The sequence below is a fragment of the Pipistrellus kuhlii genome, unplaced genomic scaffold, assembly GCF_014108245.1.
Source record: "Pipistrellus kuhlii isolate mPipKuh1 unplaced genomic scaffold, mPipKuh1.p scaffold_m20_p_5, whole genome shotgun sequence".
NCBI classification, from domain to species: Eukaryota; Metazoa; Chordata; class Mammalia; order Chiroptera; family Vespertilionidae; genus Pipistrellus; species Pipistrellus kuhlii.
Genome location: NW_023425551.1, coordinates 54,360,367 through 54,388,035, shown reverse-complemented (window position 1 = coordinate 54,388,035; position 27,669 = coordinate 54,360,367). Strand labels below are relative to the sequence as shown.

The 27,669-nt window shown below is 40.5% G+C and overlaps 1 protein-coding gene across 2 annotated transcripts in view; it reads left to right on the top strand.

Moving 5' to 3' along the window:
• The window catches only part of KCNQ5 (potassium voltage-gated channel subfamily Q member 5), a 492,894-nt gene that overhangs the window by 387,072 nt on the left and 78,153 nt on the right, over nt 1-27,669 (top strand). For both annotated transcript variants that reach the window (XM_036414202.2, XM_036414201.2), the window contains exons 6-7: nt 14,037-14,147; nt 19,575-19,670. In XM_036414202.2, coding sequence (XP_036270095.1) covers nt 14,037-14,147; nt 19,575-19,670 — 207 coding nt within the window. The remainder of the gene's footprint in view (nt 1-14,036; nt 14,148-19,574; nt 19,671-27,669) is intronic.

Sequence of the window (27,669 nt, the reverse complement as noted above, 5' to 3'; positions counted from 1 at the left end):
TGTAAAAAAATCAATAAAATATATTTTTTTTAAAAGAACAGAAACATATCAAGATCAGGAAGAAAGGTGCAAAAAACTGTGGTACATTTACACAATGGAATACTATGCAGCCATAATAAAGAAAATCTTACCTTTTGTGACAGCATGGATGGACCAGGAGAATATTAAGCTAAGTGAAATAAGCCAGTCAGAGAAAGACAAGTACAATATGATTTCAATTATAGGTGGATTCTAATGAACAAAAATAAACTAACAAACAAAATAGAAACAGACTTGTAGATACAGAAAACACACTAATTGCTGTCAGAGGGGAGGGATTTAGGGGACTGGGTGAAAAGCGTGAAGGGGTAACAGGGCAATCAGTGGGTCCTTGCTGCCAGCTGGTTATGTTGGGTAAAAGGACAAAAGATTACATAGGGAAGTAACCAAAGGGCATGCCAAATGGGTGGTTAACAGATTAGTAGAGAGCTGGGGATCTTCAAAGGGATGCAAGAGGGCAAGGGTCTTCAAAGGGCTTAGTGATATGCAAGGGCTGGGGGGGGAGAGGGTTTCAAAGAGCTGCTGATTCTGGTTTCTGCAGCAAAGTTGTTCATCTTCCCAGGATAATAGGCAGCTCCAAATGGGGAGGACGGGCTACATTTTTAGGTGAGCTCCCATGTCCCAGGTGTGTCACTGCCAACCAGGTTAGAATGTGCCTTCTTTCATCAGAATAAAACAATCTCGGTTTAACAGAGCACGGTTAATATTTCTTACAATTCTAGCTGGTTCCCCAACATTCTGTTTCTGACCCTGTCAGAGGGATAAATGAAACAAAGCAAAAGTTATACACAGACAACAGTGTGGTGATTACCAGAGGGAAAGGGGTTGGAGGGAGGTAGAAGAGGGTAAAGGAGGGATAAATGGTGATGGAAGGATTCTTAACTGGGGGTGGTGAGCACATAATACAATATACAGATGATATATTACAGTGTTGTACACCTAAAATCTATATAATTTTGTTAACCAATGTTAGCCTAATAAAATTAAAATACAAATTTTAAATTTTGAAAATTATTGTTATTGTTGACACTATTGCAGATGTCCCCATTTTCCCCCTTACCCACTTCCACCCGGCACCCACTATCCCTTCCCTCTGGCCATCACCACAGTTGTCTGCATCTATGGGTTATGAATATATGTGCTTTGGCTGCTCCCTTCAGCTTCTTATCTTCAGTCCCTCGCCTGTGACATGCTGTCACAAAAGGTAAGAGTGCCTTCTTTTTTTACAGCTGCATAGTATACAGTTGCATCTGTATCACAGCTTTTTTTATTCATTCATCTGCTGATGGGCACTTGGGTTGTTTGTAGGTCTTGGCCATTGTAAATAGCGCTGCTGTGTACATAGAGGTGCGTATGTTCTTTAGGATTGGTGTTTCAGGATTCTTAGGATAGATCTCTAGAGTGGGATTCCTGGATCAAAAGGCAGTTCCATGTTTAATTTTTTGAGGAACCTCCCTACTGTTTCCCACAGTGGCTGCACTACTGTGCATTCCCACCAACAGTGCAAGAGTGCTCTTTTCTCCACAACCTTGCCAGCACTTGCTGCTCGTTGATTTATTGACAGTAACCATTCTGGCAGGTGTGAGGTGATATCTCATTTGGTTCTAAGTTGCATCTGTCTGATGATTAGTGACATTAAGCATTTTTTTCTTATGCCTATTGGCCATCTGTGTGTCCCCTTAAATGAATGTATAAATAAAGGGAAAACTGGCTTCTTTAAACAGTGTGAGAGGGAAGTCAATTAAACTACCACTAGACAGAATGTATTTCCATGTCTATAGACAAGAATTATTTTGCATTGCTACCAATTATCTACAATCTGCAGTGCTTTAAAATAACTCAAAGGTCCAGAGCCCCATCAAATCAGAACTCAATAACCTGGAAGGGGGACTCTAAACAATGCATAGTTTTCCACTGAAGCAAAATTTCCTTGCATTGTAAAGAATTTAAAAAACAGTCATTGACTAGAAGAAGCCTTAGAGGTCACATAATTGAGGAATGTAAGGCCAATGCAACTTATTGCTTTATATTTTATAACTAGTAATGGCCAGGGCAACATTAATTCCCAAAGTCCTTCTTCTATGAAACTATTGACATTAACTAGATCTGAGTCAGAAAAAGATTATCAAATTCAATGTTTGCAAATATGTTGATATTGATATGCATTTAATAAAAGGAAAAATAAATAAATAAAATAATAGCTAATGAATCATGTCCCATTAAATAAGAATGTCACAGGATAAAGAAGTGCTTTATGCAATTTATAAAATATATCCTTTTTATTTTATTCCTTAAGACATTCTAATAGAGTGTTATATGAAAATATACAGCATTTATAATTGTTTATTTAAAGAGTCTCCCCATCTCTTTGATCCAACAAGGTTAATTTCTCTTATAGCTTTGGCTATATTGTTGCCAAAATAAAAACAAATCATTTTCTTAAACTGTGATTAAAACATTGGCAAATTGTTTGTTTTAACTTTGTGGAGCATAGGTTTGTTACCAGTTGTTGCATTGTTCTCCAAAACCACATCAGCAGGAACCAGAACTTTTGTCAAGGACAAGGAAATTTGTCAGGGCTTATATTAAGCAGTTCTTGGTATGTTTGTTAATTGTATAGCAGCAATAAAATGAGTAAGAATCAAAAATGTATTCACCTATAGATTAAGATTCTTTTAAATTATCAGAGTAAATGACTACAAGATCACACCATTGATAACAAAGCATTCCATTGTTGTATCACAGCTTCCTCCCACCCCCACCAGCAATAATGGTCATTTAGAAAGGAGGAAAATAGAAACCCCAAAAGAGAGAAGTCGTCTGACATTCTTCAAACACTTCTTATTCAGAGTTGGGCAAAAATAGGTTTACAGGTGTTCGTACAAAAAATAATACAATAATTAATGAATAATTAATATAAGAATAAGCTCTGTTTCATATGCTCACAACTGTAAACCTACTTGTGCCCACCCCTGTATGTAGAAAGCAAATGAAAATCTATGACTCATGGTGGGATAAATTGTGTAAACTGAGAAAACAAAAGACTTTTCTAGTTTATGAGGAGAAGAGAATTTATACACCCAGCCTTCAAAGCAATGACTTGAATTCAAGTTTAGTGTTTGCTTCTCTTTGATAATTCTGACTATTTAAACTCCAAGGCTCTCAGATGCTCCTCTTCCATTGGGATGCCCTTGTTGGGGAGTTCAGCCTTGCAGCTCTGTCTCCTTTTTCCATTGGTCTTCCTTTCCCCCTTATTACTAACTAGAGGCCTGGTGCACAAAAGTCGTGCCCTGGGAGGGGGTGTCCCTCGGCCCAGCCTCACCCTCTCTCAGTCTAGGACCTCCCTCCTTACTGCCTACCTTCTCACTGCTCCTTAATGCCATGGAAGCAGAAGTGGCTCTTGCCACTGCCGCTGCACTCACCAGCCATGAGCTCAGCTTCTGGCTGAGCAGTGCACCCCTGTGGGAGCGCACTGACCATTAGGGGGCAGCTCTTGCATTGAATGTCTGCCACCTGGTGGTCAGTGCACATCATAGTAACTGGTCATTCTAGTTGTTCCACCCTAACAGTCGCTTAAGCTTTTATTATATAAATAGGAATTGTTGTGTTAAATAGTGTGTGGGAAACTCTTACTATATCTCACTTAGCCAACCACTTGGTTCTTTTGCCAGAATAATCTGAGCAGCAGATTTTAAAGATCATATCTGTGACTTTGGGAAGGGTGAGGGGAGCAACTTATTTTCATCAATTTCAATTTCAATAGTGCAATTTTGACCAAAGTTTAACCTGCACTTAACAGGCTTCTTGAATTTATCTCTCTCTCTCTCCCTCTCCCTCTCTCTCTCTCTCTCTCTCTCTCTCTCTCTCTCTCTCTCTCTCTTTCAAGAAAAGAATCTAGTCTTGAATATAAGAATAAAAATCTTCTGAGACTTAAGTTTCTAGGAGTAAAATGGCCTTTTTGGTTCACAGTGAGTTAGTTGACATTAACTGACCCATTAATGCAATTGTCTAAAGCCTAAAGTAGTAAGCAAACAGTAGGCTTATTATTTCTATTCATTATAAGAATATGTACATCTTCAGTATATGATAAAAATAAATTTAGAATACTATACTTTCCATTATGTGTTAATCAAGACATTAAGGACAAGACATATGGCTGGATACTTTTTAGTTAAAATTGTCTGTGTTGCACTTAACAGACACCTTGCTACCTATGAAATAATCCAGAATAAATAGGGAAATTAAAGCATCCTGGAGGGTTTCTAGGCTTGGTGAAAAAAAAGAAAATTTCCTTTATTAAAAAAAGCCCAAAGTATCAACATTAAGTATCAAAATGCAATTTGTGGCCCAGGGTAACAGTATCCCAGTGAATTCTAAATATGAACTACTAAACTTCTTTCATTAAGAAGATGCTGAGGGCTATTTCCAAGAGCCACATTTGGAAGAATACCGTGGCGTGATCAGCACTGCTTAAAGCCAAGAGCAATTCAAAGAAGTTTGTTTTCTGGAAGCAATTCTGTGCTAGTGAATAATGCTACTTGTTAGCTCCTTTAGTAAGTGGGATAACCAAGAAAAAAGAGCCCAGTACTAACAGCACAGCAAGTGCCCAGTCAAAAATGGTGGTGTGGACATTGCTGTCCTGGATGTTAGCCCCTGTATAACCAAAGGAACAAACAAAGCTATTCAATATATGCTTCATGGTGGACCCAGAGCTTAAGCAAAGAAGCTTGGGAATTGGGGGTTAAGGTGAAAAGATGTTCTAGGTTCTGAAGTAGCAACTAAAGGGTGTTGATGACAAAAGAAGTGGAGGAGGGGTGAGTTTGATAGCTCTAGTGACTGAGACAGAGCCAGCTCCTGGAAGAAGGATCTTCTGATTGCTGGACAGAGCTCCATTTAATGTTATTTCCTGTTATTTTCTTTCTCTTTAGCTACTGTAGATTTATTCTGGAAAAAAAAAACATGTATAACAGTTTTTATTGCAGTTATTTTTTATTATTGTCTTTTTTCCTGTTATTATTTTTCTCCTCTTGATTTGCTTTAGATTTGTTTTGAAATAACTTAAGACACAGGTTTTCCTAAAGTAATGTTTTCTCATAATAGCCTGGTAAAAACCAGCTGGTCCTCTTTCTATTTGCTGCTATTTCTATGATGAAAATAGTGTTTGGGGTGGGTTGTTTTTTTGTGGGTGTTTTTTTTTTCAATAAAATAAGTACAGTAGCAGATAGTATAAACATACTCTTGAGTAGTATCTGAATGTAACCTCCACCTTGAAATTATTACTTTAGACATGTAGAAAAATTTAATATCAGTCAGATTTAGTCCTAGAATTCATGCTGAATACCGTAACAATCTGTCTCAAAGCAAACAATATGGAAGGCTCTGTGTATGAAATAGTATATTGTGTACTCAACAAGGCATACTGCCTACAAAACCTAAGAATAAGAAATGGTACAGATTTGTGAAATAAACAAAAATACCTTTGCCCTTGTTAATACCAGTTATAATTCTGAGAATCAACTCTCTTACATTGGGTTTCCCAGGACAATTGTTTTCTGCAACTTTTATAAGCTGTTTTTTTCTGACTTAGTGCTGGTACATTAAATAAAAGTTAACAAAAGTTGCTTACCACCAATGCATTACCTGGTGGTATCAAAGCCTTATTTGGTTGTGAGATAATCAACATGCCAGTTCAAACTATTCAAGAATATTGCTAACCACCAAGTAAATACTAAAACACACATATCCACCGAAACCAGTTTGGCTCAATGGATAGAGCGTCGGCCTGCGGACTGAAGGGTCCCAGGTTTGATTCCAGTCAAGGGCATGTACCTTGGTTGCAGGCACATTCCCCAGAAGGGGCCATGCAAGAGGCAGCTGATTGATGACTCTCTTCCATTGATATTTCTAACTATCTCTCTCCCTTTCTCTCTGTAAAAAAAATCAATAAAATATATTTTTAAAATAAAATAAAAAATAAAACACACATACCCCAGCCACTACCCACCAAAGCACCCTGGCTGTTAGGAGCATCGACAAGTCCCATGCCTACCTAATGGCATGCATGTATGAAGTTCGTTAGTATGAAGCCTCTTTGGAGAACTCTGTCCTAAGAACTCTGCTCCTTTTTGAATGTCATCTCACACATGGCTCTGGACTTTTGCTCCGTATTATTCCATAACTATTGAGCAGATGCTATATAGAAAATGACAAAGTAATAGTCAGGAGACCTGGGTTCCAGCACCATCATTATGATTTAGTGAAGGTGTGATACTAAGCAATCATTTAATATCTCCATAAAATGGCTATTATAATGTTACCCAAACATGAAGTTGCTGTGTGTGTTAAATAAGATTGGGGCATGTAAATGTGCTTTCTCGAGCACTAGACAAATGTTAGTCACTCGTGTTATTACATATCTGACCACAAGCCTGGTAGGAAAGTATGGAATGATAATGCCCTGAGCTACCTGCCGCAGGAGGACCCAAATTATATGATGTCACCGCCACAGGAGTTTCTGATGTCTAAAGTTTAAAAACCTTTCTAATCTACTAGTTCAAGGTGACAAAATTTCAAAGTTAACTGCACAGGTTCTATGTACTCACTTCCTGAAACCTCAGGTGCTCAGGATGTGACCCCAGGAAATGAGGAGAGGGGAAGAGAAAAGAGAAGAGAAGAGAGGAAAGGGGAGGCAAGAAGTAGGGTTCTGAAGTGGCAACTGAAGGCTGTTGATGACAAAGGAAGTGGAGAAGGGGTGAGAGAGGTAACTCGTCTAGAGGCTGAGACAGCACCAGTCCTGGAAGAGAAGGGGAGGGGAGAGGGGAAAAGTTGACGACAAACTGCCAATGATAATCATCCTCCCTTAAAGACCCCCTTGTGGAGAAATTATTCTATGGAAATCTACTACTAGTATATCCTTCACTTGCTCACATGAATGAATTAGCTATAAGTTAGTATTCTTAATTGCATCTTTCAAGTCAGACCAATAAATTTTTGTTGATTTATTGCTTGGAGGAAAGAAGAAAGTATTTATAACTCCTGGTCTGGAATTAATTCTGCTATTAAAAAAAAACAAACAACTGCCGAAACCGGTTTGGCTCAGTGGATAGAGCGTCGACCTGTGGACTGAAAGGTCCCAGGTTCGATTCCAGTCAAGGGCATGTACCTTGGTTGCGGGCACATCCAAGTGAGGGTGTGCAAGAGGCAGCTGATCGATGTTTCTAACTCTATATCCCTCTCTCTTCCTCTCTGTAAAAAAATCAATAAAATATATTTTTTTAAATAAAAGTAAAAATAAAAAAACAACTAGCTTATCTGATGACTAAATTATAATCTGACCACACCCATGCCATCTCACTTTTAAAAATCAGAATTTGCATTTATTTAGCATTGTTGTTCCTAAGGAAGAATTCTTGATTGCTAAACACACTAAGTACTCCCACTGTACCTCAGGTTTTGCTAATGCAAATACACCTTTATGCCAATACTTGCAACCCACAGATTTTTCAGAAAATATCCTTTCTTGCCCGCGTGACTGCAGTTGAGCATATGGAATATGAGGGCAAACATTTATCTGAGCTCGTCCCACCTGCCAAGTCACCTTCACGTAAATGGTGCACCTGGGGGAGCAGGCCTGCCAGTCTTCTGAGGCCGACGGGAGGGAGCAGGGGCTGACGTGCGCTTCCTCTCGGGCCCCCAGCTGTCCGTCAGGCACAGCCTGAGGACACATCTGCCAGCCTCACCTCAGGCCATGAGGGTGGCTGGTGAATGGCATCTTCTCACTTAAAGTATTACTCTGACTAAAACTGCACTAAGGAGATACTGGAAATGTTTTAAATGCATCTTTTAATTTTTAAAAGTAAATTCAAAATTTCATGACCATTTTTTAAAATATATTTTATTGATTTTTTTTTTTTTTTTTACAGAGAGGAAGGGAAAGCAATAGAGAGTTAGAAACATTGATGAGAGATAAACATCGACCAGCTGCTTCCTATATGCCCCCCAATGGGGATGTGGCTGCAGCCAAGGTACATGCCCTTGACCGTAATCAAACCCGGGACCCTTCAGTCCGCAGGCCAACGCTCTATCCACTGAGCCAAACCGGTTTCGGCTCATGACCATTTTTAACGATATTGTAAGCACCATGGTCAAAAGTCAATGAGCAGCCCTGGCTGCTCAGTGGTTAGAGCGCCGGCCTGCCCACCAAAAGGTTGCAGGTTCAATTCCAGAACAAGGGCTGTACCTGGGTTGCAGGTCCAATCCCCAGCCCTGGTTAGGTTAAATGGGGTAGCCAATCCATGAGTCAGTCTCTCTCTCTCTACCCCTCCTTCCCTCTCTCTTCCATTCTCTCTAAAAATCAATGGAAAATATATCCTCCTGTGGGGATTAGCAACAACAACAAATGTCAATGAGCAGTGCATAAAAAGATATACCACTATTAAAATTTGGAATTTATTCCTCTCATCTCCCCTTGCCTGGAACAATAATGTGATTAATCTGCCATTTGTTTGGAGTGTGTTATTTCTTTGTTTAGCTTATTAAGAAACATTATCCTGTGTGGCATTGGCTAGTGAATTTATTATAATTCCCGTGGCAAACCCATGCTAAATAAATGGCTGGCAAAGAAAACAAAATGTCAGTGAGTAGGAATCAATAATAAGTGCATACATAAATACAGAAATAAATCCTTAAAATGGAATCTACCCAGCACATGTTAGCTAGCATAATTCTTATAAACTTTGGGAGATCAAAAATGGAATTATGCCCAATGTAGTGGATTCCCTCCAGGTGTGATTTTCTGCGGTCCCCTGAAGTTCACGTACACGGCCTCTCCAGCTTCCCTTGAAGCAAGCTGCTGCTCCAGGAGCTCCCTGAAGAGCTGGTGCCTACGGGTCCTGTGCAGGCCCACCTTCCTCTGACTTTAGATCCACGGGAAAGGAATCATTGCCGGGCCCAGCCACTGACAGGTTCCCAAGGTCTCTGGGAGACAGCCCTGGGTCTACTGTTCAGCATCAGGGCAGGAGAATTAGCACCAAAAGGGCTTCTGCTTCCAGGGCATGGGCTGAGGGCCCGCCGATAACCCTTAGCAGAGCTTTCCAAGTACTAAGACAAGAAACATAATGTAGTTGTACTGTCCCGAGGAGACGCACTTGCACTTCAAGGACAGCTTGGGCTGAAAGTCCAGAAAATCAGTGAACACCTATGCAAGCCTTATCTGAGGATGGTTTTACTGAATGCAGCCAGGCATTGCCTTAGACTCGCAGTGGTCGGAAAACTCCTTAGTCAACAGAGCCAAATGTCAGCAGTACAACGATTGAAATTTCTTTTGAGAGCCAAGTTTTTTTAAACTTAGACTTTTTCAAATGCCACTTCTTCAACGTAGACTCACCCAGGCCGTGGTATTTTGTGGAAGAGCCACACTCAAGGGGCCAAAGAGCTGCATGTGGCTCGTGAGCCGCAGTTTGCCAACCACTGCCTTAGAGAGGCAGCAGCTACGGTAGATGGAGCCAACGGGCCAGCATGAATTTATTGAGAAGCCTCCCATCTTTTTTTTTTTTTTTTTTTTTTACGTTTATCTTAGAAATGTCCTAATTTCATGTCTGCTGCTATCTCTCTGTTCACATCAGAAAGCTCAGCAGCCCCCCTTTAGCCACAAGAAATGAAATGATGCGCCCAGGAAACCCCCAGCAGCCTCCTCCCTGGCTCAGAGAGAGGGACATACTGCCAGTCCGTTGGCAGATCCTTCTCAAACCTAGCCTGGCAGCAAAAGGCCCTGTGTTTTCAACCAAGCAACACCAGAGAGACGTTGAAATCAGAGTGACTTTGAAATCGGAGTGGAGGAAGTTGCTGTGGCCATGCAGCTGGTCATCCCAGTCTCCTGCACATGATGAGGCATGATCATCCAGAAATCTGAACCAGAGGCAGAGAAGGCGGGCAGAGTCTTTGCTGCCCCCAGAGGGACTCCAGGGTGCTGCTCTCAGAGTTCACAACTCTCTTTTCCCCCACAAACCACCTTGAAGACTGAAGGGCAACCCTCTGAGAATGAGAGAGCAGGCTTTTCTCTACTGGGAAAGCAGCACTGAGCATGTCATCACTTGGCCATGTGTCATTCTTCTGAACTAGAGGCAGCAGTTTAAAACCCACTCTCTCAGCACAGGGCCCAGGGGAACAATTCGCATGTGTTATGAGAATGTAAAGCAAACCGTGAAATGTGACATTATGGCTGTGACCAACTATGAAATTTTTCCTTCGGTTTATTACAATTAATAAACAGCTGTAATAGGATTAAGGTATTTTGTAGGAAAAGTGCAGTAGATTAAAATCTTTTCCATAGATTTAAGATTGAGAACCTATAATAAAATTGAGCCAGATATATTTTTGCAAACCCAAGGAATCCCTTTGAGAGTCCCCTTTGAGAGATATTGTGGGTGGCATTTTATTAACTTGGTCACTGGGTTCTGCTACAAAGCCCCTCTCTTCAGCCTTGGATGGCAAAGTCCCTCTGCTTCTGGTTGGTTTGTACTTGACCCCTCCCACATTCTCACAGCCCAAGTCTTTTCCTCTGTTACAAGCCTTTTCCTTCCCACAGGTAATCCAGTCGTTTCCTTCACTGGAATTGAAGGAAACTGACTAGAACCTTCCCAGTCCTGCCCTCCACTCCCACTGTGTCCATCCACATTTCCTCCCCAGCGTGTAATTGGTGTCTTTTCACACTGCCTAGGCTAACCCTTTCAACAGTACCCTTGATTCTTCTTCCTCTAACTCTTTGGTACCTTACCCCAACATAAAGCCGTGATCACCCCTTCCCCCTTCAGTCTCATCCTCTCTGCAGACAAGTGCACTTACATCCTGGAAAGCCTCTCCTCAAGTCAGGGATTTCAGGGAGTGCTCGCCCTCCCTCTGTTTGTCACCAATATTCTTGAAAGAATTCTTCACTGATTTACTAAATATTCACTGAGCTCCTTCTACTTTGTGGCAAGCATTATGTTAGGTATTAGGGAGATAACAAAGAGTAAAGACATGGTTCCTCCTTCTAGTAAAGGAAATAAGAGCCCTTCCACCAAAGAAAAATACAGTGAACTACCACTAATGACAAGTGCTATTAAGAAACAGGGATCTGAAACTGAGATGAACGGATGTGCAGAGGCCCTGAGGCAGAAATTCACTGGCCTGTTTGAGCATCTGAAAGGACACTGTGATTAAAGGGTAGTGAGCAAGGGTGAAGTCAGGATGTTTTGGGGAGGTAGGCAGAGACCTGATAGTGTAGGATAGGGGTGTCGAACTCAATCAGAGAAGGGGCCAAAATCTAAAATCCAGCCTAAATCGCGGGCCGAATGGTTTACTGAACAGTCATAAACTGTCATTGTGATGGAAACGCAGCGGAGTGCAGTGATGACAGCGCGGTGCGGGCCACATTGCAAGGCCTGGCGGGACGGATTTGGCCCGCGGGCCTTGTGTTTGACACATGTGGTGTAGGACATAGTTAGGATCTTAGAATTTATTCTGAATTCAATTAATTGCCATTGAAGGACTTTTAGAAAACAACAAGAAAATGATACCCCTTGCAGGTGTGTGGAGGAGGAATTGGAGAGAGGCAAAAACAAAGACTGAGAGAACAATTGGGGGAGTAATAGATTGAAAAGATACAAGAGTTCTTTAAAACATATTATATGTGAATATATATATATATAGCCAGAGACTATAATACCGTCACGACCATAACAACCTAAGGCCACAGGAGGGATAGGAACTCTTGTGGCCATCTTCAGGAAACATAGCTGCCACAGTCTTTAGTAACTATCTACACTAATAAAAGAGAAAGATGCAAAATGACCGTACCTTCACAACACCCACCAACCAATCTGGAGTGGGTATGCAAATTAACCCAACAAAGATGGTGGGTTAATTTATATACACAGGCTTGAAGGGCTGGGGGTGGGGTGGGACACTGTGTTGTTGCCATGGTGACAATGCAGGCATTTCACACCACCCCAGCTGCTTCAGGCCTCTGGGTAGTATGGGAAGGCAGAAAGGCGGCTCCAGGCTGAAGTGAAGGTGGTGCCGGCAGCCAGGGGAAGGAAGGCCCATTCTTGCATGAATCTTTGTGCATTGGGCCTCTAGGGAACAGATAATAATCTTTAGTCTCTGTTCTACAGAAGAAGAAGCTGAGACTCAAAGAGGGAGCCTTCCGCAACAGCTTACCCACTTCCCAGACCTGACCCTGTGCAGCACTGTTTTCAGTGAAAGTAGAGCACCCAAATGTTTTTAGGTCTTTGCTATTTTAGGCAGAAAAGAATTTAGCACAGGGAATTAGTGATTGGGAAATCACTGGAAAGCTGGAGGAGTGGGTATTAGGCTGAGCCCCCAGGAAAGACTCTCTGCCCAGCGGGAGGAGCTGCCCCCTCAGTCACAACTGAATTCTGGGATGTTCTGGCACAGCTGTGACCTGGGGATCAGAAAACTGCTGCCCCCACAAGTGCCCTCCAGCTCCCACAAAACAGGTCACTGGGCACTGCCTCTGCCACAGCTGCCTGCGCCACAGCCTGGATTCTGCTGCAGAAAACCTCCACATCTCTGCAAACATGGTCACCATCAGCAAAAAGCCCAAACTGAGGAAAGATGCCTCTGTCCCACTTCTGCCTTCAAAATATTGTGCAAGAGCATCCCATCGGCAAAAATGAATTCATATCCAGAAAACTAGCTGCAAAGGAGTTTGGGAAATTTCAGACTTTTGTCTAAGAGTGAAATTTTGTCAATGTACCTCCTGTGCCAGGTATTGATAAAAACGGGGCCTGGCTGGTGGGGCTCAGTGGTTGATCATCGATCTATGATCCAGGAGGTACATATGCTAGTACCCTGACCCCAAATTCCAGCCTCCAGAACTGTGAGAAAAATACATTTCTGTTGTTTAAGCCACACAAATTTATGACACTTTGTTATGGCTGCCTAAGCTAACTAATCTATACTAATAAAAGGGTAATATGCTAATTAAACCGGGTCAACTGGACATCTTCCAGTCATTCTTCCAGACAAAGCCACAGTGATGGGGGCTGAGGCAGAGGCAGTTAGGGGTGATCAGACAGCAGAGGAAAGCAGATAGGGGTGATCAGGCAGGCAGGCAGAGTGGTTAGGGGCAATCAGGTAGGCAGGCAGGTGAGCAGTTAGGAGCCAGTGGTCCCAGATTGTAAGAGAAGTGTCCCAAATTGGAGAGGGTACAGGCCGAGCTGAGGGATCCCTCCCCCACCTCACCTTATGCACAAATATATATATATATATATATATATATATATATATATATATATATATATATCCTTCTTCAAAGCCTAGGTATAATAACATATATATATATATATATCCTTCCTCAAAGCCTAGGTATAATAACATCTCCCAGTAAAGCCTCTTCAACCACCCAAGCTGGTAATCATCTATTCTCTGAATTTTCATGGCAGATTAACTGTGCATCCATAATAATACCTGCCTTGCTTTTTTGTTTGAATGATTTGTGTGTGACATGTCTCCCCTCTTATGCCATAAATATCTCAGGACAAGAACTATATACCTCTTGTTTTTGTTCCACTGCAAATCTTAACATGCACCTTGCACACACCGGAACTTTAGGAGGTGTCTGCCAAGGTAATAAATGAACAGCCATAATTAACATAAATTACTGTTTTGTGTACTGATGCAGTCCTAAATCCACGGTGCTTTCATTTCTGAATCACTGATGGTCATCCAGTCACTTAAATAACCTTCCTTTGAATGCGCTTAGAAAAGGTGGAAAACTGTGTCATAAAGCAGGAACGAGTATGTAGATCATTCCCTGTCTTAAACAAAGAGAGGTTCTGTTATGCGTCATGGAAAATTAAAGTACAGTAATAAAATGAGCCAACAAGAACTTGTTGAATACTGATTTAGTGGAAACGTCACTTTGCCTCCTGTTCATAGGTCCTGACTCTCCTCTCACGTACTTAAGCTGCACGTTCTATTTATTTTGTTTTTAGATTACATTGACAACGATTGGCTATGGAGACAAAACTCCCCTAACTTGGCTGGGAAGATTGCTTTCTGCAGGCTTTGCGCTCCTTGGCATTTCTTTCTTTGCACTTCCTGCCGTGAGTATCTTCGCAAAAATAAAGCAGTTTAACTTCTTAGAGGTTTATTAGTATGAGCTTTCACAAATTGATATGCCCAGGAACATATCTATATCATATACAAATATATTTTTTTCTGATATAATGTTGAGTTTTCCACCTATACCCAAGTGGACAATGTATAAAATATAGTCTTCTCTTGGAGACGCTTAACCTGGGAATTTTATAGCAGCTAGCTCTTTATGACCAAATAACAATTCAGATAGCCTCACCTCTCAGTCGACATGCTACTAACACATTTAGAATATTTGTAAAGACCACAAGATTTCTTTTTAAACCGATGGTTCCAGTTTGGTTCGTGCTGTGTGCAGCTGAGGAGGAGGATGTGCACAAGTGGAGTATTTACTTCTCCCTTGAAAATCACATGACCTTAAAGGGTTTTCATTATATCAGATGATTTATCCGTTGTGTCATCATCATTGATTTTTCGTAATGAGCAGTTTCTGCATCTTATCAGAGTGGAGAACACATTTATCTTCTCCCAAGTTTCTGATTATTTTCTCCTTAATGGATGAAGCTTGTCTTTCTGATCATTGTGTCTCCTCTTATTTCCTTAAAGGAAATTGGTCAAGCTATTACAATCTGCCTCCACCCACACGCTCTCACTTTTTTCATGCCATCCCTGATGGGGGGAGCAGAGCCCACAAGAAGGAGTTTTTAAAGGAGTGGCAGCAGCTATGCTTAAGGATAAATAGCCCTGGTCTCTGACTCCTCAGTCTCTGCCTAGCAGAGCCCAGGGCACCCCTCCAAGGGAAGCCAGGCGAGTGGGGATTTTCAGCTTCATGGCCTTGAGCTCACGGGCTCCTTCTGTGCCTGTGAACAAGTGCAGGGGGGCTCCTCCTTCCCGTGGCCATTGCCTACTCCAGATCAACCAGCTGGTTCTGCACAGACCACACAGAATCACAGAGAAGGGACTGAAAGACCATGCAGGAGCTTGAGCAGGAGACTTCATTTATTGTAGAATTCTAGTTTTGTCACGAGCTACCTATGTGACTGTTATAGTTCTCTAGGGCTGCTGGAAGAAAGTATCACACACTGGGTGGTTTAATCAGCAGACACGCATCGTTTCACAGTTCTGGAGGCTAGAAGTCCAGAATCGAGAAGATGGCAGCGTTGGTTCTTTTTGAGGGCCAGGAGAGAAGAATGCTGGCCTCTTTCCTAGGTTTGGAGATGGCCATCTTCTCCCTGAGTCTTCACGTTGTCTTTCTCTCTACATCTGGGTCCCAGTCTTTTCAGAACTCAATGTCTTATTGAATAAGGAACCACCCCAATGGCCTAATTATAATCTAATTACCTCTGGAAAAACCTTGTCTCCAAATAGGGTCAGCGTCTGAAGTAGTAGGGATTAGGATTCCAACTTAATGAATTTTAGAGGGAAGCCATTCAGCCCATAACAGAAACCCTGGGTACATTTATTCATCTATGTAATGAAGAAAGAATTATTATACCCTGAGAAATTTTATGAAGACCTATGTGATAATATCAGTCCAGTGGTTGTCATAAAAAAAAAAATTCTATATGAATCCAGATGTATGTTTCCTGTTGTGAAATGAAAAAAAAAAAATCAAGGAGAGTAAAAACAGCATCTGACTTATCCAGAGTCAACTTACCTGTTTACCTCAACAGTTTAGAACAGAGTAGCAATTTGCTCAATAATCAGATTTCCTATTTTATTCTGTAAATAGAATGCAGTCTTGGGCTTTTTCCCCAAAATAATGGCACAAAACACCTGCTGCTTTTGTGTTTATACTCAACCTGAGGCCACATGTGTAACAACTCTGATCCAGTGAAAACCTACCAACAGGGAAGAAGGCAACTTCTGGGCTGTCAGAATCAATAATAGTATATGTGCTGTCCTCATCAGTGAGACTCTTAAGAACTATGCATAACCTTTTCTTAACTTAGAGGAAAACTTGATAGTTTCACAATTCCTTGAATATTATAAACAGCAAATTTAAAAGTAGGCTGATAGAACCAACAGGAAGAGATGGTCAAAGACTAACAAGGGAAAGAATAGAAAATCTGTACGAAGCAAGCAGACATAAGTGTTCCAAATGTGTGAAGACCTGGCCCCACTTAGTGTTAGGGTCACCACATCTCCAGGAGCTGGAAAGAAGGGAAAGGGAGATATATATATATATATATATATATATATATATATATATATATATATATATATCAATGATGAGAGAGAAACAGCAACACTGATCAGCTGTCTCCTGCACACTCCTTTCTGTGGATCAACCTGAAACCCCGGGCATGTACCCTGACCGGAATCCAACCAGTAATTCCAACCAGTGACCTCTTGGTGCATTGGTCAATTCTCAACCACTGAACCACACCAGCCAGGCTCTTATATATTGAATGAAAGACTAAACTCTTCATATATACCTTAAAAAAGCCAAGGTGACTGACTGGAATTGCCACTATGTCTGTGCACCCACTGGCCGGCGTGTTGTCTGAGATTTAGGATAGCGCATTGGCATTTTGCTAGGAAAGTTAGAGGTGGATTATGGGCCACCGCGGTTTGAGGTTTCTCAAACCTGAGGACAAATAAAGAGAAGAGCCTTTTCCCATCTTCCCCTCAAAGCTGAAGGACACTCCTGCACATCACAGAGGCGTTCAGGTCAGCCTCTCCACATAATAGACTTTATTTTAACACACTTCCAGTTAGTAGGTTCACCAGGCTGTATCCTCAGAGATGCAGAAGAAGACTGGAATGGAGCCATCATGAGATGGTCAGCAGACCTGGTTTAATAATAGTAGTAATGTGCAGTCTGGCTCAAGAGATGGGAGGAAAATGTTTACTATTAATGTTTCTAAGCCATGCCAATAGGATTTCCAGCACATTTTCGTTTGTTTGGCAGATGCTCAGTCTGTGAATTGTAGGACCTGTCTTCATTTTTCAAGAGGGATTTAATTCTGAACCTCATACCCCCAAACTAAGGGCTCCAAAAGAGTAGCTATTGCTATTAATGAAATATCTACAAAATCGGACTTAGGCTGCAAATGAGTGGTTTACACATAATACATAGTATAAATATGTGCTATAAATTCTAATGCTTCCTATTCTCTTTCATGTTTGTACTTCATGAAAATTGACATCAAAAGGAAAATAAATCTTTCCTAGATGATCTTAAATAGCAGAAAAAAAATTAAGAGTTAGGAAAACTGTAGTCTATCTGGATTTGAAAATGGAGGGCCATTTTTATAACCTTTAAAAGAAAGGAATGTTTAAATCTTAAAACAAGACTAAGACTATACAGTCCCGGTTTTTATCAAGTTTAGTTTGTGTAACCAGAGCGGTATGAGATGAAGATCTTAGCAAGAGACAGTCTCTGAGAAAGAAATGGAAAACAGAACCTATGACGTAATTTCTAATTTTATGACAGTCATTTACCCTAGCTAATAATAGAGTTGATCATTGCTCATTAATAGTATTATGTAACTCTATTTTAAACATGCAGTAGTCCCCCCTTATCTAAGGTTTCACTTTCTGTGGTTTCAGTTACCAGTGGTCAATCTTGATTGGAAAACATTAAATGGAAAATTCCAGAAATAAACAAGTCATAAGTTTTAAATTGCATGCCGTTCTGAGCAGTGTAATGAAATCTCCTGTCCTCGTGCTTCGTCCCGCCTGGGATTTCATCCAGCATATCCATGCTGTAAACCCTATCCCACCCATTAGTCACTTAGTCATCTCTGTTATCAAATCAGTTATCAGACAGAGAGTGAAAGACCACACTCACATAACTTAGGTTGCAATATATCGTTACAATTGTCTTATTTTATCACTGTTGCTGTTAATCTCTTACTGTGCCTAATTTATAAATTAAACTTCATCGTAGGTATGTGTGAATAGGAAAAAAAATAGTACATATAGGCTTGGGTACTGTCTGTGGTTTTAGGTATCTACTGGGGGTCTTGGAACATATCCCCATGAATAACTGGGGGGACCACTATAATCACGGTTCTTATTATCTGGTTATTGTCACAGATATACTCAGAATTGTGGCTTCTCAAGATAAGAAGGAAGGGTCAAGGTTATCTAGAGTCCAAACATATCTTAGCCAAGTTTCATCCCACTGAGACTTGCCACCTCCTAAAGAAGAGAAACCCACCACCTCCCAAGCAGCCGATACCATCTTTGAGCTTCTTTAAAGAAATAAAGAAAAGAAAAACAACCATTCCTTATCTGTGGTGAATACTGACTTAGTGTTTATCTGATACCCATCTCTCACCAAAGGGTTAGACTCCTTGAAGTTTAATAAAAAGCTAATAATTTATAGCTAGCAAGTAAAGTGCACAGACTTGAAAGCAGTGATGCTCCATGTCCCATGGCAATAAATTGGAGACTTAAAAAACCCAGAGACTGAATTTAGCAAGCTCGGGAAGCCAGCATGAGGCTGACACACAGCATCTTGAGTCCACAGTGTTAGACCAAAGCAAACTGAGAAGAGGGGAGCATTTCAAAGAGCCGGAACTTTGGCAGATCAAGATGACACACAGAAGGAAGCAAGCCAGGCCAAAAAATTAACACAAACATGAGAGGGACATACTAATCTTACTAACCCAAAATCTGAATAGGTGAGCCAAAACCAAAAAGGTAAGAATGCCAAAAGGGTGAGATTAAAACTCGGAGAAACAGGAATGTGCTTTGCAAGAATAACCATGCTCTTGACTTTATTGTACAAACAGGCAAAACGGAAAACTCTCCATATCTTGAAAACTGAGCGTTCATTTGTCTCATCTGAAAAGCTGTCCTCCCCTCCCCTCTCACTTTATTTTGGTAGATGCAGAATTATAGCATTATGATTAATTATAATTATGCATAATTATATCATTATACCAAACTGGGACAGTTTTTAAACACTTTCCCCTCTCCCCCACTTCACAAATAGAAAATAGAAAATTCAGTTATTTCATCAAAGTGCTAGAAGCATTCCCATGTCCACAGCAGCAAGACTTTAATGCTTCAAAATTTTATATCCACCTCTGTCCATATTCCACCACTGGGTAGGACCTTTTAACTTAGGCAGAAAGAAGTGTTAGAGAGGGCACACAAAAGACATTTTTTAAATGGTGATTTTTATTTGTAATTAGGGTGCCTCTACCATATCATAAGAGACAATAACTGGCAGTGCCTGGTTGGTTTACTAAAGGACAGAAGTTATTATATATCTAGTCAGTTTTGCCCAAAAGCTCGCCATTGGCCACTGGTATTATAATAGAAGTGAATAGTGTTTGTTTTGTTAAGTTTGTTTTAATATTTCTGGACAGGCTGCATACATACTGTGTCTTTTTAGAAGTTTTTTTTTATTTTTGTGATTTTTAACAGTGCTTTGGGAGAGAAAAAAACTTGAGTACTATTTGTGTGTTTTGTTCCAGGGCATCCTTGGTTCGGGTTTTGCGTTAAAAGTACAAGAACAGCACCGCCAGAAACACTTTGAGAAAAGAAGGAACCCAGCTGCCAACCTCATTCAGGTAAATGTCAATGTAATAGGTAGATGGCAACATCTGTCTTCATAAGTGCTTGCTGGGTCATTTTCCAATCTCTGTGCTCCATTGCCTTCAAGCTACTGTTTTGGGGTGTGTGTGTGTGTGTGTGTGTGTGTGTGTGTGTGTGTGTGATGAAGCTGGAATTTAACGTACAGGCTTAGATTTGAGCAAGTGCCTCCCCCCCATCCCAAACAGAAAAATAATATATATTTTCAGTAAATGGTCCATGTGTTGTTCGGGTTGATTAGCCGTGCCAGCAAGGCCATGTAGAGGTTAGCAGCTGTGCTGCTCCTGGAATAACCTAATATGTCTTATGAATTACTTGGCAAAATATAATTGATCATTAACTGATGGAGCAGAACATGGACTTGTTCCCTGCATTACAAGTACTTTCTCCAGCTGAATGGATGCCACTGATCTGCAGAACAACGTATTTGTTTAGAATATCAGGGTTTAGTACCTGTGGGAACATTTTTAATGCCATCTAGAGCAATTACTTGAAACAGTTATCTTATTTTTAAGAGCTGGTGGAATTATGGAATACATGAGTGTTCGACAATGTGAAATCATTAGCGTATTATTTGAAGGCTAACCCATAACAATATATAGTTTAACTTTTTTTTTTCTTATGTATAACTCAGGATTTGCTTCAGTACTAAAAGAAACCCTCCTCCTTTGCCATCCGTATCTTTGGGGTGTAGCACTGTCCTAGAACCAAGTTGTTTAAGAATTACAAAATATGCTTTTTATAGATCCACAAGATGGATTTGGTATTGAATTATGGACACAATGATTATACAATCTAGTTTCCTCCCTCTTTGCCAGCCAGTGGGAGATCCAGAACTCCTAACTGCAGGAGTTTGGGGTGGGTGACCTGAGGTGCTAGGAGACTGTCTTCATGCCGGGGTAACACGCACATTGTTTTCATTTAGATTGTAGGTTTAAGTGGGTGGGTTGTGTGGTTGGGGAACCATTACCCTACCCTACCCTTAGCCTTTGCCTGTGGTCATGATATGAAGTACCTCCAACAGAAATGGAGCAAAAGGGAAAAGTGGGTGAGTGAGGCTCGGTTATGTTATGAAAGAGATCTGTTTTATATCTAATAATTAAATGAGGATATTAATTTTTAAATCAAGCTATTCTGCAACTATCGGGAAGGAAATAGGCCATTGGGCATGACTTCTGATATGAACCACTGAGAGTCTCTAATTTTTTTAAATGTCTAGGTTTTAAAAGAGCACTAAAGATAAAGTAAGCTTTGTATGCTTGAAGGAAAAGATCCCTAAGAGGTAGGAGTTTAAGATCTGAAGCCAAATGATGGAAGAGGTGTCACAGACTCTCATGTGCACACAGCTGCCCCCCAGCATTGATAGCCTTCCATCATTTGATTCTTCTACACTGGTTGTGAAGGTGTTTCCATACTTCAAAAGAACTTGCCTCCTTACTGTTTTTATCTTTTAATTACCCTTGCATCTATTTCTTATTTTTAATTTCAGAACAATGTATTCCAATCAGTGAATTTAGAAGTTATTCCATAGGCTCTTTGCATCCATCCAGGCAATAAGACCTAGCTATCTATGGAACTAATGATATATCTTACACATATCTAGACTGCTTTCTTATGAATACAGTTCAAATTTACTTAAAACCCTTATTATTTATTAGCTTTGTATTATATATTTTATCAATCAGCCATTTCTGTGTATAGGTCTTTGATTCTTCTGGATGTCAAAAAAAAAAAATCTTAGAATATTTACTATTCTGTTAGAAAGTCAGCCCTCTGAGGAATTTCTATGCATGTATTCCTTGTGATGATATAGAGTTGTGCTGCCCAGTACAGTGACCACTAGCTGTATGTGGCTGTTTAAGTTTAGAAAATCAATTCCTCAGAGACACTAGCCACATTTCAAGTGTTCGATAGCCATATGTGGCTATTGGCCATCATATTGCATAAGGCAGATATCAAGACTAATAAGGGGGCCTTTCCTAATCTAACTTATCATTATCAACTACTAAATTGTGCAAAAACAATTGCCAATTGAACTTGAAAATAGACTATCATTCCCGCAGCAAATCATTGAACCAAAGACATATCTCCACAGCGATAGCAAAGCAAGGCCTTTCTCTTAAGTGGAGGAGAGGCTGACTGAACAGTTTTTCCTAGAGATCTAGAAGTTAATTTTATGGAATTCTGATATGTAACTACTGTGATCAATAATTGAACTTGTAAAAATATTGGATAGCAATAGTGTGAAACCACTAATATTTCTTTTACTTAAAACTTTAGCTTATGTGTTGTTCTGAACAATAACAAAAAAAAATACTCTATAGCCAGCCAGTTTGGCTCAGAGGATAGAGTGTTACCCCATGGACTGAAAGGTCCCAGGTTCAATTCTGGTCAAGGGCATGTACCTTGGTTGCAGGCTCTATCCAACAAATCTATGTGTTGCTTTTCTCTCTCTCTCTCTCTCGCTCTCTCTCTCTCTCTCTCTCTCTCTCCCTCTCTCTATATATATATATATATATATATATATATATATATATTTCTCTATATACATCTTTCTCTATATATATCTTTCTCTCTCTCTCTCTCTCTCTCTCTCTCTCTCTCTCTCTCTCTCTCTCTCTCCCTTTCTCTCCCTTCCACTCTCTCCAAAACCCAATGGAAAAGTGTCCTTGAGTGAGGATAAATGAAAGGCTTGAGCCCTCATTAGTGTAATTCAGTTGGTTAAAAAATTGTCGCATGCACCACAAGATCGAGGGTTTGATTCCCCATCAGGACACACACCTGAGTTGCAGGTTCAATCCCCAATCGGAGGCATGTGTGGCAGACAATGAATCAATGTTTCTCTCTCATATTGATCACTCTCTCTCTCTCTTTCTCTCTTTCTCCCCCTTCTTCAATCTTAATCTCTCCTCCCCGCCCCCAATCTCAATCTCTCCCTCGTCCCCCTCTGCCCTCTCCCTTTCTCTCTTTCTAGAATCAATGGAAACATATTAATATCTTCAGGTGAGGATTAAAAGGGAAAGAAAAAAAAAAGACTTGAAACACTCAAGAGCACCTTTAGAATCTATTCATAGTTTCAGTATCAAAGTAGAATCTACTAACTTAAAAAGCAATTGTTTCCCCATCCAAATGCTATTAATTTATTAGTCATAAGAATAATAATATAATTAAATATATTCACTGTTCTTTCTTGATGACCCTTAGCCAGAATTCAGGGCTTTAAACCTTGGTTATATATTATAGAAATTTAGTTTCAAGGATGCACTAAATTGAAAAGCAAGCATCATTTGCTGACCCATTTATTTTCTTGCCCAATAAACCTGCCTTGGTTTGCTGAACACACAAGGCATCAAGATCAAGAGCAATCTCATTAATGTTAACCCAGAGCAACTATTTTCCTAAAAGGGCACTGAAATGCCCAAATTGCTTTGTCATTTGGATGGCAAGGCAACTAAATTAACCAGCATTTCAGGGTTTTAGGGAAAAGTTTAAAAACCATCCCAGCAGCTTGCAGCAAATTTAGCTGTGTCAATATCTTTGCATGATTCATTTAAATTAACTTTTTATTTCAAATAGAGAAGTCTGGGAAAAGAAATTAGCTCTCACCAACATTTTGAATACCTGCCCAAATGTCACAACTTTTAATATTACCTAAGACTTGTGAAGCGCTTTTTAGTTGGCAAAATGTTTCTATATATTAAGTCACTTGATCATAAGGACAAGCCTAGGAAGAGCAAGGACTCAAATCCTTAGTGTCTGAACTCAAATCCATTACTCCTTTCAAAGAGCAGCAGTTGCATCCATATATATATATTTACTAGTGATCTGGTGCATGGATTCATGCACATTTGAAAGAAAATTAATTAGAAGGTTGGCGAGGGGTGGGAGGGGGGCAGGACTGGGCAAGATGGGCTGGACATGCCCTGGAGCCAACCTCCTGCGGTCCCTCCCCAGCATCTGAACAGTGAGCAGGTCCCTCTGGCAGGTGGGGTCCCTCGGCCTGGCCTGCAGGAATTGGGCTGAAACTGGCTCTTAGACATTCCTGAAGGGGTCCTGGAATGGGAGAGGGCACTCTGCAAAGTTGCTGTAATACAGAGAATGGAACACAAACACAAGTGTGCAGTAAGCCAGATTGGAGGCTGACAGTGCCCCAGCAACAACATAACCCATGGCCGAAGGTGGAATTCCGTGGCCCCATGAGGAATCGGGCTCCCTCCTCTCTGGTTTCAGGGTATGTCACCCGAGAACCACCACTACCAAGTCACTGCAGCTCGGCAGCTCCTGCATTGAGTGTCTTCCCCCTGGTGGTCAGTGCATGTCATGGCAGATGGTTGGACATTTAGCATATTAGACTTTTATATAGAGAGATTATGGAAGTCTTGAGATTAGCATTAAAAGGTACTTCAAAGTTCTTCTGGAGAGACTGAGCCAGTTCAGGTGGAACCAAGATGCTTTAGTGGAAACAGAAATGGAGAAATTAAAAGAAAGTTTGTGAAATGATACTAAAAGATGGGCTTATTTTCTTGAAAGGAAGAGATTAGAAGATGCTTCTATGGTGAAGCTAGCTAGCCCAAAAAGAAAAAGAAAGAAAAATTCATCTATCTATCCATCTAGAAACTATGGCTTTATTTTACTAGTAAAATAACTGAGTTTGCAACTAGTTACCTTAGAGTGAGGCCAATAAACTCAAACCACTTATACAGAGTTCATATATCTTTTTAGTGCTTCAGTCATAAATAAGAACAGATTTAGAAAAACAATTCATAGTCATGAAAAATGTGACATAAGAATAAAAGAAAGCAAGAAGAGATAAAGTTGTAGAAATCTCCTGAGAACAAAAACAGAGAGGGGAAAATAAAACAGAAAGAAAAACTGGATGACCCTTTCAGCGGTACATCCAAGTAATATAAGTATTTCAAAAAGAGTATAGGAAAACTAAGGGGATGATATTATAATATATTATTACTAGATGCCTGGCACATAAACTCATGCATGGGTGGGGTCCCTCAGCCTGGCCTGTGGTCGGGACCAATTGGAGCCATCTTGCCCAGTCCCAAACAGGGCCAATGAAGAACAGCCAGCTGGGGAGGAACTGCAAGAGCGCTCCAGGGCTTATCCGGCCCGCTCGCCCAGTCTCGGTCCATCAGACCCCAGCAGCAAGCTAACCTACCAGTCAGAGCCCTGCCCGTTGGTGGCCAGTGCATGTCATAGCAACTGGTCTAGTGGTCGACTGAATAGTCAACCAATTGGTCGGACACTAAGCATATTAAACTTTTATTATATAGGATTCTCTGAAACTGAGTCACCACAATAAGAGGGCTCACCAAGTGCCAGGCCTGTGATAAGAAAACTTCACACTGAGGACATCATAGTGAAATAAGATTTGCAAAAACAGTGAATTCTAAGTGCCTTCTGCTCATAATTTATACAAAGGTTCAACAATCAGGATTGTGTTTGATTTCTCATGAATACCGCTAACATTAAAAGACAGTGGAATAATACTTTTAAAATTATGGAGACAATTCTTTCCAACATAGAATTCTATACTCAGCCAAACTATTCATTGAATGTATGAGTAAGATACAGACATTTTTAGACACGCAAGACCTCAAAACTTTACCTTCCAAATATTATATTGGCTACTTGTGAATAATGCTACACTGAATATAGGTAATTAATTGTCTTTCTCTTACAGCTTTGAAGATTCTCTCTTTGTCTTTACCATCATTTTAATTATGTTGTGTATTGATGTGGGCCTCTTGTTTGGGACTCTTTGTGTTTCCTGAACTTGTGTGTCTTCTTCCTTCACTGAGTTAGGGAAGTTCTTCAAATAAGTTCTCAATCTCTTGCTCTCTCTTCTTTTTCTGGTACCCCTATGAGGCAGATGTTGTTATGCTTCATGTTGTCCCAGAGGTTTCTTAAACTATCCCTCTTTTTTGTTGTTGCTGCTCTGATTAGGTGTCTTTTTATTTTTAATATATTTTTATTGATTTCCAAGAAGGGAAAGGGAGTGAGAGAGAGAGAGAAACATCAGTGATGAAAGAGAATCATTGATAGGCCACTTCCTGCATGCCCCACATTGGGGATCAAGCCTGCAACCTGGGTATATGCCCTGACCGAAAATTGAACCATGACCTCCTGGTTCATAAATCATCGCTCAACCACTGAGCCGCACTGCCCAGGCATGATTAGGTGTTTTTTCCTACTTGTCTTCCAAATCTTTAATTCAGTCCCTTGCTTCATCCAACCTACTGTTTATTCCTTATGGTGTATTCTTTTTTTAATATATCTTTTATTGTTGATAGTATTACGATCCCCCTACCCCATTATGCCATCTTCCCCAGTGTATTCTTTATTTCAGATATTCCATTCCTCATTTCTGACCAGTTCTTTTTTGTGATTTCCTTTCCTTTTTCATGCTGTTGAGCATCCTTATAATCATTACTCTGACCTCTGTATCTGATAAATTGCTTGCTTTCATTCATTTAGCTCTTCTTGAGAATTCTCTTGTTCTTTTCATGACATATTTAACTAGTGGAATTTTTGAATTTTTTTGGAGAACTCATGAATGTATTCATAATAGGTACATAAAAGCAACATGAAAGAAAAAGTCATGCTATGTCACATTGCTGAACTAGGAACAATAGTCACCAGGTTATAATAAAGTTAATTAAATAGTAACAACTAAAAATTGTTGTTAGAATGAGAGGAAGGGAAGAGGGTGTGTAGGTGTGATGTCATTATTTCTCATGGTAAGAATTGATAGCACCAAAAACTCAAAAATCAAGAAATATACATATGAGAATAATCCTTAGAAATCAGGATTCTTAAAAGTAGAAGCCTCGCTGAAACCAGTTTGGCTCAGTGCAAGAGCGTCAGTCTGTAGACTAAAGGGTCCCAGGTTCGATTCCGGTCAGGGGCATGTACATTGGTTGCGAGCACATCCCCAGTAGGGGGTGTGCAGGAGGTGGCTTGATGATGTCTCTTTCTCATTGATGTTTCTGGCTTTCTATCCCTCTCCCTTCCTCTCTGTAAAAAATAAATAAAATATATTTTAAATATATATATAGAAGCCTGGCTGGTGTGGCTCAGTGGTTGAGTATTGACCTATGAATGAGGAAGTCAATGTTTGATTCCTGGTCAGGGCATATGCCTGGGTTGCTGGCTCAGTTCCCAGTAGGGGGTATGCAAGAGGCAGCTGATCAATGATTTTTATCACTTGTTCCGACCCAAGGGACAACAACGGGGGCACGCAGGAACCACCTAAGAGAATGAAACAAACAAGGAACGCGGAAGAATGGAGGCAAGACAAGGTTCTGATCAAGCCTCAACTTTATTCTTTGAAATGGCTGTATTTATACAGCAGAAACAAAGGGGGGCAGGGTTGCCTATGCAGAGGGGTCTTTGCGTAACATTCCAAGGTGCAACATTCCAAGGCTGGGCTATCTAGGGGGGAGGATCGGGAAGGGGAAGTTGCTAAGCAGCAGGAAGATGCTAAGCAGGAAGATGCTAAGCTGCAGGTTAATCTTATCTTCTGGCCAAGCCCTCAGGGCACCGCATAACTTCTGCTAGAAAGAACTTAATTCCATTTCCTTAAGACTGAGTTGCTTGCCTCAATTCTGCTGGCTCCCAACAATCACTGATGTTTTTATCTCTCTCTCCCTCTCTTCTCTGAGAGCAATAAAAATATATTTAAAAAAAAATAGAAGCAACAACTATAAGAATTGAAGACAGTTACCTCTAAGGAACAAAAATTAGTGAGAAGCAAGGTAGAGAAAGGGATTACTGTTTTTCATCTTGAATCTTTTATATCTCTGACTTCCTAAATTATGTACCCTGAAAAAAAAATTGGTCCCATGTACATTATACCTTTGGATGGTCAGCTGAAATTAAAATTTTAGAAAGGGTCAAATGTGCCATAGTTGTAATACTCCAGACAACACAAAGTGAATACTCCCTAAAAGCTTAATTATACTG